This window comes from Coffea arabica, chromosome 8c (genome assembly GCF_036785885.1).
Source record: "Coffea arabica cultivar ET-39 chromosome 8c, Coffea Arabica ET-39 HiFi, whole genome shotgun sequence".
Taxonomy (NCBI): domain Eukaryota; kingdom Viridiplantae; phylum Streptophyta; class Magnoliopsida; order Gentianales; family Rubiaceae; genus Coffea; species Coffea arabica.
The window spans coordinates 36,835,144-36,851,572 of NC_092325.1; the positions used below are offsets into that span (position 1 = coordinate 36,835,144).

Sequence of the window (16,429 nt, forward strand, 5' to 3'; positions counted from 1 at the left end):
TTTTCGCAATTTAGGGTTCAGAATAAGACAAATTGAGGCAGGAATCGCAATACCTCCACCTGCCAACAATTGACAGGTGGTAACGAGCTAGGGTGGAGCTGGCGGAGATGAGAGCTCACGTGCTGGTGGTGGGCTGGTGGACTTCGTCGACGAGCTGCAGAGGCGTGGGGCAGCGGGGCGGCGCAGCAGCGAGTGGCGAGAGCGAGCAGCGGCGTCTGCTGGGAAGAGGCGCGAGGTGGGTGCTGCCTCTGGTGCTGCTGGAGGCGGATGAGCTGGGTGGAGCGGCGAGGTTGGAGGCGGACCGATGAGCTGTGGAGGACGCCAGGGGGAAAAGGAGGTAGATGCGGCGGTCGTAGCTGGAGTGGAAGCATCGAGGGTCGGCGAGGTGCGAAGTGGATGGCCGGCTGGTCCATTGCGCGAGACGCGAGGTGGCGGCGTTAAGGAGGTGGGCGGCGCTGGACGCTCGGCTGCTGGACACGGCTGGCGGATCGAAGGGAGGAGTAGCGGAGCTGGTGGTGGTGGCGTGCGTGATGTGGGATGCGGCGTGAGTGGGCGGCGGGCAAGGGAATTCGGGCAACAGAGAGGGAACAGAGGAGGAAGAAAAGAAGAAGGAGGAAGAAGAAAGAAAGAAAAAAAAAAGAAAGAAAAGAAAAGAAAGAGTTTTTTTTTTTTTAGATTGAGAAACCTAGCTACGGTTGAAAAATTTTTTCTTCTTCTTTTTTTTTTTTTTGGTTTTTTTTTCCTCTGCGGAAATCAATTTTTTTTTTAAATTTTTTTTTTGAATTTTGGAAATTAAAGCTACAGTAATAAGAAATTTTTTTTTTTTTTTAAAATCCTTACCTTTCCCGCGAACGTGACGCGGGCGCGTCAAGAGGTCAAGAGAGCTCCCAGAAGTTGCAGAAATTCCTGATCGTGAGCGTCCTGCACATCACCACGCGGGCGCGTCATGACTGAAGGTCACCTACAAATCAGCAAAAACGAAAATTAACACCCAAAATCAGTCAAATTCAAGGAAGACAGATTTAAACTAACAAATAAAATCAAACAAACAACTAAAAGAAATTGGGTTGCCTCCCAATGAGCGCCTTTCTTTAATGTCTTTGGCTAGACATTATCATGTTTTGCTCATGGAGGATAAAATCTTGTGGCTCGCTTCAATGCTTCATCTTCAACGTGATCCTGGTAACCCTCATAGATGGAGTAATTCTTGGGCACACGAGTTACGGGCTTCCATGGACTAGTAAATGGCGCTAAACAAGTCAACAATGATTTGCATTCTCCACTCACTCCTCCATCACACGCATTCATTGGTTCAAGATATTTTTCCATTGCCACTCTTAACTTATTCCTGTCATGAAATTTCAAATTTTCTGGTATAATAAAATCAATTTCAGTAACAGGAATTGAAGAAGATGAATTAGGAAAATATTGATTAAGGAGTGGAGAAGATGTCACCGCATTTGGAAATTGTTCACTGGATTCATTCACTTGAATAATTTGATGTTGGAGTCCCATGTCTTCCGCTTCAACTTCCTTTTCAACTGTATCTTTGGATCCTCCTTCTTGAGACTCTTGCAGTTCCATATCACTTGTCAGGATAATTGCACTCTCACCTTTCTTAGAGTCATTGATGGTCTGTGAGGGCAAGTCTGACATGAATGACGATTGTTGAGACTCTTGCAGCTGAAAACTCATTGGCCCCTCTTCATAATTAACGTTAGAGTTATCCCACCATCCTTGATCATATCGGTTTGAATAAGGGTCATACCACGTTTGAGATCGAGGTGAAGAATCTCCAAATTTTTTTTTGAGATAGTCACTCAGGTAGTCTTGATATTCGGGGCACATACCGGTTGAATGATCCCTGGCATAACAAATTTCACAGGTTGCAGCAGCCATTCTTTCTCTAACAGAGTTTAGTGCCTCTGCATATGCAGACCTCACAAAAAAACTAGCCTCATTGCCTTCCCCGGAAATAAAATCCAGTATATCACCAAAATACGGAGTGTAAGAAGCCATAAACTAAATAAAAAAATGTAAACAAGATGAATTGAAAAAGAAACAAATAACTAGCGCCAGTCCCCGGCAGCGGCGCCAAAAATTGACAGGTCGTCAGCCTGTGCAATAATAAAACCTGCTCAAACTAAAAGTAATTTCTGTAGACAGCGGTGAGCAGGGTCGAATCCACAGGGACTGGGAGTAATTGTTTCTTTTCAAGTTCACAGTGGCAAGGGGGTGTTTTTATGCAGAAAGTGACAATCAAATAAATTCAAATAAAATCTAAGAAACTACTAAAAATTAAATAACAAATTACTAAAATCTAATGAGTGATAATTAAGAATCTAGCCAAGGAATAACTTCAGCAATGGTTCACCTAATTGATCATCGATAAGCAAAGGCAATTCCAATTATTTACTAATAAATAGGTTATAACTGCCAAACAAGCGATGACAGTCAACCCCTCCTTACTGTGTCGGTGATCAAGGTACGCCCGTTAATCACTGCTCTAATTGAGAAATAATCCTAGGTACGCCCATAGAAATTAATTCCCCAATTGCCTTACGTATTAGAGGAGCCCTATTCTAATCAAATAACGCACTACCAGGGTTATTTTAGATTAGCCCGCGTATTCCCCTGACACGAATCCAATCGTGCCAGTTGTCACTATTTTGAGACAATTAAACAATTACGGATTTAACACCTCAATTGACAATAGATTATTAAATTAACTAATCATCCGGATCCAAGACAATCAATTAATTAAACAACCATAAGCACTGCAATCAGGGAATATACAAATACCAATAAATAAGAGGAAAAGATAAAATTAAATCGATCTCACAATTTTAGATGATTCAAAGCATCCGTTGTCCCTTGACTAGAGAAAATGGCTTTAGCTCATTGTTGATGGGAAAACCCCGTACAAAATTGCAAAGGAAATCGTGGCCATCATCCGTCTAAATTTGGAAAATCCAATTCGTCCGAATACTGAATACATAGAAAAGCTACAAAAGGCCATTCACGGCTTCCACTCCGTTCCACGCACAAAGGAAAAGAAAAACTACTAAAAGTAACTAAAGAAGGAAAAAGTCAAAGCCAAGGATGGCTAAGCTACTGACATTCGTAAGTTTCTTAAGCCAAAGAGAATAAATCCAAGGGAAGAGTCAACAACTGCGGCTAAGAAAAACTAGAGACCAAAAGCTCTTCCTGTTGTGCGGCGGCTCCCCTTCCGGAGAGGAAGAAGAAGCTCCCTTTTTTCCTGCGCAATTTTCCTATATAAAGTAGTGCTCCTTGCGGCGGCTCCTGTGCGAAAAAATGAAGACTTCGGCCCAATTTGCCCAACAAGGGCTCATGTTTTGTTGTTCCAAAAATGCCCCTAGGATAAGCTCTATCATCTGGACTCTTTTTCTGCCAAATTAGCACCTGTTATTATATTTCCGTTCTACTCCCTGAAATATATGTAAAATACTAAAAGTGAGTAGAATCCCACAATTAATCCAGATTGGGTCAGGTAATAGGAGAAATTAATAATAAAATAAATGATAAAATCGCAACCTATCAATCACATCATAAAAAATACTACAGTAATTATATATAGTTTGGCCGGAAGGAAGATCTTAAAAAAGGAAGAAACTCTCCCAACACAAGTCATCCAATAGATTTTTACCTAATGTTAGAGAACAGCAAAGCTCTGTTTCTATCTTACTTTGCTTTAGTCATACCCTTTTGTCCATTAGATGCCAAATGCAGATGAATTTGAATATAGGAAGCACCTCTCACAGCAACAACTAATGAGTTATTGTTTTTTGTTTCGTTGCTCTTAGAGGAGATTCCAAGTTTTATAAAGGGAAAGGAGAAAAAACAAATGGTTCAGCAGTCAATAGAGACTTGTCCATACTAGCTAATGAGTTACTGTTTTTCTGCAATGACAGCGTAACAAATTATTTACGCAGCGATCTAGATTCACGATGAATTTTTTTTTTATCTACAATTAAAATCTCCATTCTGCACATACATCATATAAATTTAGTCTCACTCTTGCAAGAATTATTTACACCATCAATATAAGAAAAGTTAACCTATTAGTCCATGTTTTCAAAGTCATCTCTAGGCACCATCTAATCTATGTATCTAAATCCTAAACCTACCCATACTATACGTTATAATGTTTTCCGGTCTCCTGGTAATCTATGTATCTAAACCCTAAACCCTAAAAAAAACAGAGAAAATAAGGGCCCTAACCCTAAGAGAGTTTGAAATATATGGCATGACTAATAAAGGTAGAGATAGAAATATAAGGCTACAAGTGAAGTTATCTAGAAGTTTAAAGCAATCTGATAAAAGAACAGGACATTATCTCACTGAATTAATCCTTTTAAGGCCTTTGCTGTTAATCAACAACTTGTCTTTGTAGCATATTAAGTTATAACACAACATTTTTTAATTCTTTAATGCATAGTCTATAATCTATATCTAAACAGAACTTTTTGGATAAACAAGAGATTTGGAATGGCAAAAATTTGTCTTAATTTGTTATTTTCTAGTTCTTTGCCTGCCTTCCCAAGACTACACGAACAAGTTATTGTGTAAGTCAAAAAAAAAAATAAGGTGCGATTTCTGGTCTCTGTTACCTTGGTTTGTGATAATGATCTTTCAATTAAATTCATAATCTGAATCATAGAAATCTCTTCGGTCATTAACTTCAATATATTTCAGTCATCTGGTCCACTCTTGAAGAATTAAATACATAGTCAAATGCAAGAAAACTGAATGGAACAAGGAATCAAGAGTTGACCTTAAAGATGAGGTAAGCTCAAACGTATTATCCCTGAGCTACATACATAGATTGCTCTTAGCCACCATGCTAGTTTTATAGTCTATATTGTACCATTCTATGAATAAATATTTCTCATAGCAGCAGAGCCGCCATTTTTTATGCCCGATTTGTTGGTAACACTTGGTTGGGATGGAACCTAATATCCAATGATATTGGATTCTGAGGGCTGCTTGAAATCATAATCATGAAATTGAATTTCTTAAGTGACAAGGGGGAGAATCACAAATGAACGCCTACTCCATGGGAGGAACAATGAACCGGCCCTATATAGTATTTTATGTACTGTTACTCATTGACATTTACTCAAAGACAAAAATCTAGAACCCTTTCACATACTTGAACTGTATTTGGTCAAACTGGCTGTGAATTTTCATTTTGTCACTGCCTAACGCCCTGCATAGAGTGCAATTTATTGGACTCAAGCATGATGAGAAAATTGGTTAAAAGTGGAGCCATCACTTCTCCAAATTGTTATCCTTTTCCTTTCTTCTTTCTTTCATTCTTTCTTTTCCTTTTTTTTTTTCATGCGGGTTGACTTGAAGCGAGATTATCGTGCTCGAAAATCTGAAAATTTTTGGTGGAGCATAATATGACGGTGGAAATTGATCTATTTTTACTAAAAATTTCATTTATTGGTTTCATGGGTAAGGTCATTAATATTTGTTAACTTTCACATCCTGTTGCAAAGACCACCTTAGTTCAGAACAAGCTAACCACCCCCCCCCCCCTCCCCACCCCCACATCGTAAAAGAAAAGAACTGTTAACGTTGTCAATCACAATTATGGTACTAGCATTATTCAAAAGACGTAGGATCCAGATAACCAGTTATCATTTTTGTAAAAAATTATTATCATTATTAATTTTTTTTGGCAAAACCATATTTAATGCGGTATGAGATGGTTCTTGGAGAATATCAAAGTCATCTCAAGGAGGTTAAAGGAAAGTCCTCAATTGCTGTATTTGTCAAAACTTAGAGGACGATCATATTGTATTCAAATCTATGACTTTGTATAAATGTATTATCATTGCTAGGCTTGGCCATGCAACTCAATAGTCTACAGTCTTTAATTACCAACTTAACATGTAACAGCATTAACTAGCTAGTTAGCCCAACGGGTCAGGAGTCACCTTTAATTAATATTAATATTGGCTTATTGCGCATAAGGAAGAACATATTAATATTTCTACCAATATATGTGGTCTATTCTTCCTATCATTCATGTAGGTTAATTGTGATGCTGGTCAAATATAATGCTTTGTGTTGATCCCAGCAATTTGGTTTGAGTTTATTGTAATCTTGAACTATTATTAGGGAAAGAAAGAGGAAAAGGTAGCAAGATTTTAGATTAATTTATCAAATTTACATGGATACAACTTCATTGCTATGTGGAGCATGTTGAGCTTATTTAGTCAAAATCAGGAGGTGTATCCTCCTCTATCATGAACTCTTTGCAAGTGTTTTAATAAACATCCCACCACTTCTAGGTGGTTTTGGGGAAAAAAAAACTTAGAAGGATTCATTGCAATGTGGAGATTTTACTTGGATATCTTTTACGTCCATACATGTTAAGTAGCAAATTTGTACAAAAAGAAAATTGTTAAATTGCAAACGAAAGTGACAAAACTTGGCTATGCAAATTGGCTTTTTTTTTTTGACAGAATGTAGTAGTAATTATCTTTTCGTACTAAGATGCATTGTAGGCAAAACAAAAGTTGGACATTAACTACAACGAGTAAGAACATGTAGTATAAAACCGGACTCATCATTTGAAAGTGAACTATTTAAGTGATGCTAAAATTGAGAGAGAGGGGGGAATAACCGAAGTGGTAAAATCATCATTCTTTCGAGTAGTGTGCCTATGGTTCCTTTGGTTAGGCAAACAGGCAAGTTTGATTCTTTTGGTAAACTATGATGTTTGAGTTGCAGTAGTCAGAAATTTAGCTATCTCTTTTGTTTTAACTTAGCATGAGTTGAGCACTTGCTGCAAAGCTTTGCTGCCCTCATACAAGGGACATCTGAACATGATCCAATGCTTCATTTTGTCATTTTGGGATTTTCAACATGAAATATTTAAGGAAAATCCAACTCGTGATTTGCAACATGAAATATTTTATCATTGGTCAATGTATGATGTTAGATTCTCATTCGTAAGCCACTACAATTGTGTTTCAAAAAACTAAAAAAATGGATAAATGAAAAGGAGGTTTCATTGTTTAGTTGACTAACTTCTGGCTGGAGTATGTGAATTATTTGAGGCATATTTAAGAAGTTAATGCTCAGGGTTGTCAATAAGTCATTCCTCACATTTGTCAACTAACTTTGATGTGGATACCATTTTTAAATTTGTACTTAAAATGCTATAAAAGCCTTACTAGATTAAGCAGAATCAAAAGTCCCTCCAACTCTAAAGCCAGATAAATGGTGAAGAAGATAGGTACATAAGCTACAAAAGTTCAGTTCTTGAGGAAACATTCTGTTTCTTTGGTGAGTGAAAATGGAGAGTTCTCATGCTTACAGACTTAGCAGTCTGCGGTCGAGTAATTCCAACATATGGAGCAACACTGCAGTCGAAATCTTTTCAAAGTCTACTCGCGAAGAAGACGACGAAGAAGCATTAAAATGGGCTTCTATAGAGAGGCTTCCCACTTATCTTCGCATAAGAAGAGGTATCCTTACTCAAGAAGAAGGCCAGACAAGTGAGATTGATGTCAAACATCTAAAACCAGCTGAGAGGAAATACATTGTGAATCGAATAATGAACGAAGAGGATGATAACGAGGTGTTCCTATTGAAGCTCAAGGAACGCATTGCAAGGTAACTTCAACAAATTTGTGGATTCTCCTTACCTTCCTTTTTTTTTTGGTTTACCTTGTACCTGGTTTCCCTTTCAGAAGAGTACCTTGAAGATGAATTTGTTCCTTATCTTGTATTAATATTTCCTTTTCTTTCTTTTACCTATTGAACTAGAGTTGGCATTGAGTTTCCCACAATTGAAGTCCGATTTGAGCATTTGAATGTTGAAGCACAGGCTTATGTTGGCAGTAGGGCATTGCCAACAATATTCAACTTCACCTTCAACATACTAGAGGTAATCAATCTTTAAGCAATCTTTAAGGATCATATATGTATTCTAGCATATGTTCGTGGATATTCATGAGTTATATATGCAGATAGAAAGTAATTGGGAGTCAGCAAGACTGCTATTATGTTCAATGTCTGGATAGCTCTCTACCCCCTTGAGGGAGCAACAGTTGGATTGTAGACTTTTTTATCAAATATAATTCTTATCTTGATAATTTAGGATACATATGTGATCAAAAGTAGGCTTATAGTTTTTGGTCTGTGTACCCTAGCCCTGCCTTTTGTTTCTTTACCTTGTTCATCATTCCTTTCCTGTCTTCATCACCACCCTGTATCCCTTCCTCTGTTGGGGGGCACTGGGGGACAGCGAGCTAGGGATTACAGACCAGTTATGCATTTCTTGAGTTGGTAAAACAGGATATTGTGGAGTATGACAGAAAAGGAAGGGCACTTGAGGAAAGTGGTGCTCTGTAAGTTGGAAGAAGGAAAATGAAGAAACAAAAGGGGTAGAAAAAAAAAAGAACTAAAAGGAAAGGTGGCATAATTTTGAGCACAATTGTCTTGAAACATCTCACAATGCAGTTCCTGGAGCAGAGTTGTTGCTCCCTCTAAAGTTCAATAGACCTAACTGTAATTTACCTATTTCATGTCACAACTCAGAGTACAGATTTTCCTTGTGATCTTAATTCTTCTCTTTCCCACATCTTCCTTTTCGAAGGGTTTCTTGAGCTCTCTTCATATTCTTCCAAATAAGAAGAGACCATTTCCAATTCTTCATGATGTCAGCGGAAATCTCAAGCCTGGAAGGTGAGCATAAATTAATAACCGTGAATGGTTATTTCTTTCTCAGATCCTGCTTCATATTTACTTTAGTTAGTTTTGCAGACTAACGCTACTTTTAGGACCACCAAGTTCCGGTAAAACCACCATGCTGTTAGCATTGGCTGGAAGACTTCCTTCTGATCTTAAAGTAAGGATATGGTTTCCTTTGATTGTCTATTTGTTGATACAAAGTTTTAGCTGGTATCTAAATGCATATTAACTGATGAAATAGGTTTCTGGGAATGTTACATACAATGGCCATGAGATGAAAGAATTTGTACCCGAAAGGGCATCAGCTTATATTAGTCAACATGATCTTCATTTGGGTGAACTTACAGTGAGAGAAACACTAGCTTTTTCAGCAAGATGTCAAGGCGTTGGATCTCGTCATGGTCAGTGAAATTTTCAGTTAATTCTTTGACATGTTATGAGCATTTCTAAATCTTGTCATAATAGGATTTCCATTTTTCCAGATATGCTGGTGGAAATATCAAGGAGAGAGAAGGAAGCAAACATTAAGCCAGACTCTGATCTTGATACTTTTTTGAAGGTGAAAATACCTTAGTCTAAACCCCTTGGCTTTAGTCATGGAGTTGCTTTTAGCGACAGAATACATTGGATAATTATTGTCTTCAATTAGCAGAAAGTCCCCTAATAGTATCAATCTGCAGGCCCTGGTGCTTGAAGGACAGGAGACAAGTGTTGTAACAGATTACATAATCAAGGTGAGAGGAGAAATTACCGGAAACTGTTAGTCTGCCTTCAGGAGCAGGAATATGTGTATCTAACTATCTGCTATTCTATCTATTTTCTGCAGATTTTAGGACTGGAGTTCTGTGCTGATACCATGGTTGGGGATGAAATGATACGTGGGATTTCTGGAGGACAGAAAAAGCGGGTAACAACAGGTAAGAACATAGTGATGTCTGATCCTTGTGAATTGTGATAATTATTAGCTAATTCTAGTTATCTTACTTTCTCTTAATTGTATTTCTTTCCACCCCACCCCCACAATAGACAAAAAGGTTTTATTGGAAATTCCCTGTTGAAATCGGTACAACCAAATATTTGCAGGGGAGATGATGGTTGGGCCAGCAAGAGTATTTCTTATGGATGAGATATCAACTGGTCTGGACAGTTCGACAACCTTTCAGATTGTTAATTCAATTAAGCACTCAATCCATATCCTTCATGGAACTGCTGTTATATCACTATTGCAACCGGCACCAGAAACTTTTGATCTATTCGATGACATAATTCTTCTTGCTGATGGTCATATTGTGTATCAAGGTCCACGAGAATATGTGTTGGAATTCTTTGAATCCATGGGTTTCAAATGTCCCGAAAGAAAAGGAGTTGCTGACTTCTTACAAGAAGTAAATCTAGAATCATGTTCATTTTCTCCTTTTATGAACCTTTTGAACTCTTTCAGTACATCTTGGAAGTTCCATTGAGTCATTATACTGTTGTAAACTGTAGGTGACATCAAATAAAGATCAAGAGCAGTACTGGGCATATAGAGATGAACCTTATACTTATGTTTCTGTCAAGAATTTTTCTGAAGCATTTCAATCATTTCATGTTGGAAGGAATCTAGGAGCTGAGCTTGCTGTTCCTTTTGACAAATCCAAGAGTCATCCTGCTGCATTAACCACAGAGAAGTTTGGCGTTAGCAAAAAGGAACTTCTGAAAGCTTGCATTTCGAGAGAATTTCTTCTTATGAAAAGGAACTCATTTGTCTATGCATTTCAATTGATAAAAGTGAGTCAAATGTCCCAGGTTGAGCTCATATAGTTGGCTACCTGCTGTGTGAAAAAGTTAAAAGCTTTTTAGTTGCTAAACACAGTATAAGAAGTCTTTCATGCTGTCAATTAAATTACCTAGTTACTCGTCATGATGCAGATATTCTTGATGGCTCTGATAACAATGACAGTGTTTCTGCGAACTAAGATGCACAAGGAAACTACAACTGATGGTCAGATTTTCATGGGGGCTCTGTTTTTCACAACAGTCATGATCATGTTCAATGGATTCGCAGAGCTTGCTTTTACGATTTTGAAGCTTCCTGTCTTTTACAAACAACGCGACCTTCTCTTCTTCCCTGCATGGGCATATGCGCTGCCTACATGGATACTGAAGATCCCATTCACGCTGTTAGAGAGTGGAGTTTGGGTTGCTATGACATACTATGTAACTGGATATGATTCAAATGTTGGAAGGTAATCTATCAAATGAATACTAGTCCTAAGAATCTCAGCTTCTTAAACTCAAAGATATCTGTGATACAGGTTTTTCAGACAGTACCTTCTGCTCATATTTGTTGGCCAGATGGCGTCAGGGCTATTTCGCCTTATGGCGGCATTGGGAAGGAATATGGTCATTGCAAACACATTTGGATCATTTGTATTGGTCGCATTTCTAGCATTGGGGGGATATGTTTTGTCTCATGGTAAAACAGTGTGAACCTTAAACAAGATGTAGTGTTTTTTCATACGTTAGGGCTCTACCCTTTCTTTCTGCAATTACTCCAGTTGATTCCATGCTTCTTCTTTCAGATAAAATTAAAAAATGGTGGATTTGGGGATACTGGATTTCCCCTATGACGTATGCAGAGAATGCTATTTCTGTTAACGAGTTCCTGGGGAATAGTTGGAGACATGTACGTGTTCTATTTTTCTATAACAGGAAAGACAATATAATACAATGTAATCAAACAAATTCAAGACTTCAGGTAGCATATTGCTAACTGCTCTTTCATGTTTGTGTTGCAGTTGTCTTCTGGATCAAGAAAACCCTTAGGAGTTTCAGTTTTGAAGGCTCGAGGCATTTTTGTGGAGGCCCGCTGGTACTGGATTGGAGCTGCTGCTCTGTTTGGATATATACTTCTGTTCAATATCTTATATACTTTGGCTTTAACTTTCCTGGAACGTAAGTTTCAAAATGATTCATCTTTTGGATTGTTCTCAAATGGTAAACCAGTCTGGCACCTCTAATCATGGGTAAACTTGGTGCAGCACTTGAGAAGGCCCAGGCAGTTTTATCTGAAGAAACTTTGGCAGAGAGGAGCTCGATCAAGACAGGTGAGATTGTTGACTTATCAAGTGGGAAGCGCTTATCCGGTGGGCTATCCACCTTTGTAAACTTATCTTTTAAGTTTGAATGATTGCTCTTATGTTGCATTCCAAATTATGCAGAAAGTGAAGATGATGCCCGGAGAAATGTATCATCGCGATCTATGTCATCTAGAGTGGCCAGCATTAGTGAAGATGAGCCAGAACGAAAACCAGGGATGGTCCTACCATTTGAGCCTTTTGCAATCACTTTTGACGACATAAGATATTCGGTAGACATGCCACAGGTTAGTTGAGAATAGTGATTACCCTAACATTTTGCTGGTCTGCGTAGTAATTGTGATGGTACTTCTACATGTGTTTCGACAGATTGTCTGCTTGGTGATTTGAGAGATGTTCATCTCCAGTATTCCAACAAAAACCCTTTTATCTTCTTAATGTGAATTTAGTTTCTTTCTATTTGTAAGGTCCAGGCTAAATTCAGACTTAGTAATCCTGCTCCTCTGTTTTGGATGCCTTTGGTGTCAATGATATCTAATTGGTTATGATCCTGGTGAACACCAGTCTGTATGTTTCGTGAAATCTGAGAATATAGATATGCTTTCAGGAAATGAAAGCACAAGGACTTACTGAGGACAGACTTGAACTTTTAAAAGGTGTGAGTGGCTCTTTTAGGCCAGGGGTCTTGACAGCTCTGATGGGCGTTAGCGGGGCTGGTAAGACAACTCTGATGGATGTCTTGGCTGGTAGAAAAACAGGTGGTTATATTGAAGGAACAATCACCATATCAGGGTACCCAAAGAAGCAAGACACTTTTGCCCGTATAGCAGGATACTGCGAACAAAATGATATTCATTCACCTCATGTAACCGTATACGAGTCTTTGCAGTATTCTGCTTGGCTTCGGCTGCCCGCTGAAGCGGATGCTGCAACCAGAAAGGTGAATTTTAGATAAGTGATACAGGTGGACAAAAAAATATATAGGTTATCTTCTTCTCCAATGGCTAATATCTGACTTATGAATTTTATATACTCTAGATGTTCGTTGAAGAAGTTATGGAACTTGTCGAGCTTACCTCATTGAAAGAGGCACTTGTTGGATTGCCTGGAGTGAATGGACTTTCAACTGAGCAGCGCAAGAGGCTGACAATTGCAGTTGAGCTTGTAGCTAATCCCTCAATTATATTCATGGATGAACCGACCTCTGGACTTGATGCCAGGGCTGCTGCCATAGTTATGAGAACAGTGAGAAACACAGTGGATACAGGTCGAACAGTAGTCTGCACCATCCATCAACCAAGCATTGATATATTTGATGCTTTTGATGAGGTGAATGGTCGTTCTTTAGTCTAAACTAAATGGATGTCTCAGCTTTGAAACTAAAACAAAGTACTTGCTAATTTTGACTGCAGCTGGTTCTTTTAAAACGTGGAGGCGAAGAGATATTTGTTGGTCCCTTGGGCCGCCATTGTGTAGATCTCATACGGTACTTTGAGGTATGGTTTCATCTAGTTTTAATTGGTTGGAGCTTTTCCAGAAGTGCTAATTCTTGACAAAGAAAACTCTCTTTTTCTTGTTTTCCTTTTCTTCTTCGCCCAGGCCGTTGATGGAATAGACAAAATTAGAGATGGTTACAATCCTGCAACTTGGATGTTGGAAGTGTCTTCAATTGCACAAGAAGCAGCTCTTGGAGTTAATTTCCCACAAATATATAAAGGCTCAGAACTTTATAGGTACAATCTTTTGTCACATCTGAAATTCTAGTTAGTACTAAATTTGCACATAATTGCTGCTTCAAACTCCTACATTATTTTTGACAGAATGATAGATGTTACTGAGTGGTTATATTAGCTGCAGATCTCTCACAATCTCAGTTACCTGAAAAGAAAATCATAAAACTAAACACAGAATTTTAGAAGATTATCAACTTGTCAGTTGCAATAACATGGATGTCTCCAATCATTACTTAATCAACGTTCTGGCCAAAATTCAGGAGAAACAAAGCACTAATCAAAGAACTAAGCACACCTGCTCCAGGCTCCAAAGAGTTGTACTTTCGCACTCGTTACTCTCAGCCATTCTTCATCCAGTTCATGGCTTGCTTATGGAAACAGCACTTGTCCTATTGGCGAAACCCACATTATACTGCAGTAAGACTGTTGTTTACAACAATTATAGCTTTGATGTTTGGAACAATATACTGGAAGCTCGGCTCCAAAAGGTAAATAGATGATAAACTAAAGAATAAAATGAATACTCAAGTACTCTCTAACTTGCATTTCCTGCCATTTAGTCCCTCCGTGAATCAGTTTCTTGCATTTGATCTCAGGGAAAGGCTTCAGGATCTACTTAACGCCATGGGTTCTATGTATTCTGCTGTTTTATTTATGGGTATACAAAATGCAACGTCAGTTCAGCCTGTTGTTGCCATAGAGAGGACAGTATTCTACAGGGAAAGAGCGGCCGGAATGTATGCAGCTTTAGCATATGCTTTTGGACAGGTATATACTATACACAATCAATTTCGGAAGCCAAACTAGAGCATGATGATGGGAAGATGCTAAACACATTCTATAGCATCCCCTCTTCTTATCCATTAACATGTTCATCTACATGTTCCTTTCCTATGAAATTCTACTTTGACGCCAATAAATGTAATATCCTTTGGAAACTAAAGAAACTCCTTAATTTGCCACATTAGGTTGTTGTCGAGCTTCCTTACCTTCTGGTTCAGACAGCCATCTATGGAGTCCTAGTATATGCAATGATCGGATTCGAATGGACTGCTGCCAAGTTCTTTTGGTACTTATTCTTCATGTATTTTACCTTATGGTACTTCACAGCTTATGGGATGATGACAGTGGCAGTTACACCAAACCAAAACATTGCTGCCATAGTTTCATCCTCATTTTACTCAATATGGAACCTTTTTTCAGGATTCATTGTTCCAAAGCCGGTAAGTTCTTGTCCACACTAGCTGCTGGTTGAGACAGATAGTTATCATAAATAAAGTGCAACAACTTTACATGTTCTTTTCTCTGGTTCTTGACAGAGAATTCCAGTTTGGTGGAGGTGGTATTATTACATCTCCCCTGTTGCTTGGACATTGTATGGTTTAGTTGCTTCACAGTTTGGAGACATAAAGGAAGAGATGATTGACACGAATCAAACAGTCAAAGACTTCATAAGAAGTTATTTTGGGTTTAAGCATGATTTCCTGGGATTTGCGGCCCTCATAATAGTTGCATTTGCAACCAGTTTCACCTTCATCTTTGCCTTGTCAATCAAGATGTTTAACTTCCAGAAAAGATAATCTACAGTCTACTCCAGATAGATATACTTGAGAGCAAAATGATCTGCAGTGTATAGAGAATAGGAAGTGCTGGTAGCTCTGTAAAAATCAACTTCCTCTCAGCCGATTTAAAGGGCTGCTTCTTGTTATATATTATTGTATCCTCAAAATTTCAAATTTGCAAAATTCACCGAGCAGGAAATAAAGCGACAAATGTGGATTTGTATAAATTTAAGAAGAAATGGTTTTTTTGGGAAAAAATTGATTTGCCATCTCTGGAAAATCCTCAATATTTTTGCAACTATGGAAGTCAAATTTTTTATGAGTTCTAATGTTGAGATATGCCAAATTTTTTTATAGATTTTACTAGATTGTATTTGATACCAGAATAATTTAGTTAGTAGAAAAAAAAGTCTTGTCAAGATATTTGTTAACCAAAAAAATCATATTGATTTGTTAACAAATATTTTAGCTAAGATTTGTTACGTAGAAGCTCATGTTATCAAGTAGCTTTTTGTTGAGATTTTTTTAGAGAATTGTTAGCTGAAATTGTGTTAGTTTGTTTCTTTGTAAACACTATCAATAGTGAGTTGATAAATGAATAATACAAGCTCATTTTCCAACTTAATATAAGTATTTTATAAGCTAATTTTTTGCAACACTAAGGTGTTGTTGCTAAGCTTATATCTTAAAAAACCAACAAAGTGGTATTATAACCTATATCGTAAGGGCCTAAGTCTTTTTTTTATAGTGAGTGAATGTGGTAAGGATCCCCTTTGTAGTATCAAATTATACACTTAAACCTTCAACAACAAAATGTCATGAAACAATTTTTTGTCTAATCTTTCAAATTCACCGGTGACAACTACCAAATTTGGGCCGTAAAATGAAGTCTTACTTGATGGCTAGTGATCTTTGAGATATGGTAGAGACAGATTCTGTTCCTGAACTGACGAAAGATTCAACAATTGTGAGATCAAAAGGAGATCAAAAGCAATGATGTGCATTCATTCAACAATTTTCAATGCAGTATTCACAAAAATTATAACTTGTGAGACTGCAAAGGATGCTCAGGATGCTCTCAAAGTAGCTTACCAAGGCAATGATAGAACAAAACAAATGCAAGTTTTGAACCTTAGGAGAGAATTTGAATTCCTTAGGATAAAAGACATAGAAAACATTAAAGAGTACTCTAACAGACCCTTAAATGTTGTACACAAAATCAGATTAATTAGAAAACAAATTCTAGATAGCAGAGTTGTGGAGAAAGTCTTGGTGAATTTACCAGAGAGGTTTGAAGCCAAGATTTCTTATCTTGAAAATC

At 37.9% G+C, this 16,429-nt stretch overlaps 1 protein-coding gene across 1 annotated transcript; it reads left to right on the forward strand.

Annotated features, from left to right (window-relative positions):
* Positions 1-7,240: 7,240 nt before the first annotated feature.
* Positions 7,241-15,291, forward strand: LOC113706425 (pleiotropic drug resistance protein 1-like). The gene is made up of 24 exons (XM_027228327.2): positions 7,241-7,653; positions 7,807-7,927; positions 8,639-8,727; positions 8,806-8,890; positions 8,975-9,134; positions 9,216-9,292; positions 9,414-9,467; positions 9,560-9,650; positions 9,817-10,118; positions 10,222-10,503; positions 10,645-10,961; positions 11,031-11,191; positions 11,298-11,401; positions 11,514-11,670; positions 11,757-11,822; positions 11,937-12,100; positions 12,421-12,753; positions 12,852-13,142; positions 13,226-13,309; positions 13,413-13,546; positions 13,807-14,034; positions 14,143-14,314; positions 14,515-14,769; positions 14,866-15,291. Exons 1-24 carry the CDS (start codon positions 7,334-7,336, stop codon positions 15,124-15,126), a joined length of 4,308 nt encoding a protein of 1,435 aa, XP_027084128.1. The 5' UTR covers positions 7,241-7,333; the 3' UTR covers positions 15,127-15,291.
* Positions 15,292-16,429: the final 1,138 nt, after the last annotated feature.

What these genes read in the sequence shown, in the direction of transcription:
- LOC113706425 (XM_027228327.2), top strand. Translation starts at nt 7,334, where the DNA reads ATGGAGAGTTCTCATGCTTACAGACTTAGCAGTCTGCGGTCGAGTAAT. An exon ending in GACTTCCTTCTGATCTTAAA is followed by an intron (nt 8,891 to 8,974) that starts GTAAGGATATGG and finishes CTGATGAAATAG; the next exon opens with GTTTCTGGGAATGTTACATA. An exon ending in ATCTTGATACTTTTTTGAAG is followed by an intron (nt 9,293 to 9,413) that starts GTGAAAATACCT and finishes ATCAATCTGCAG; the next exon opens with GCCCTGGTGCTTGAAGGACA.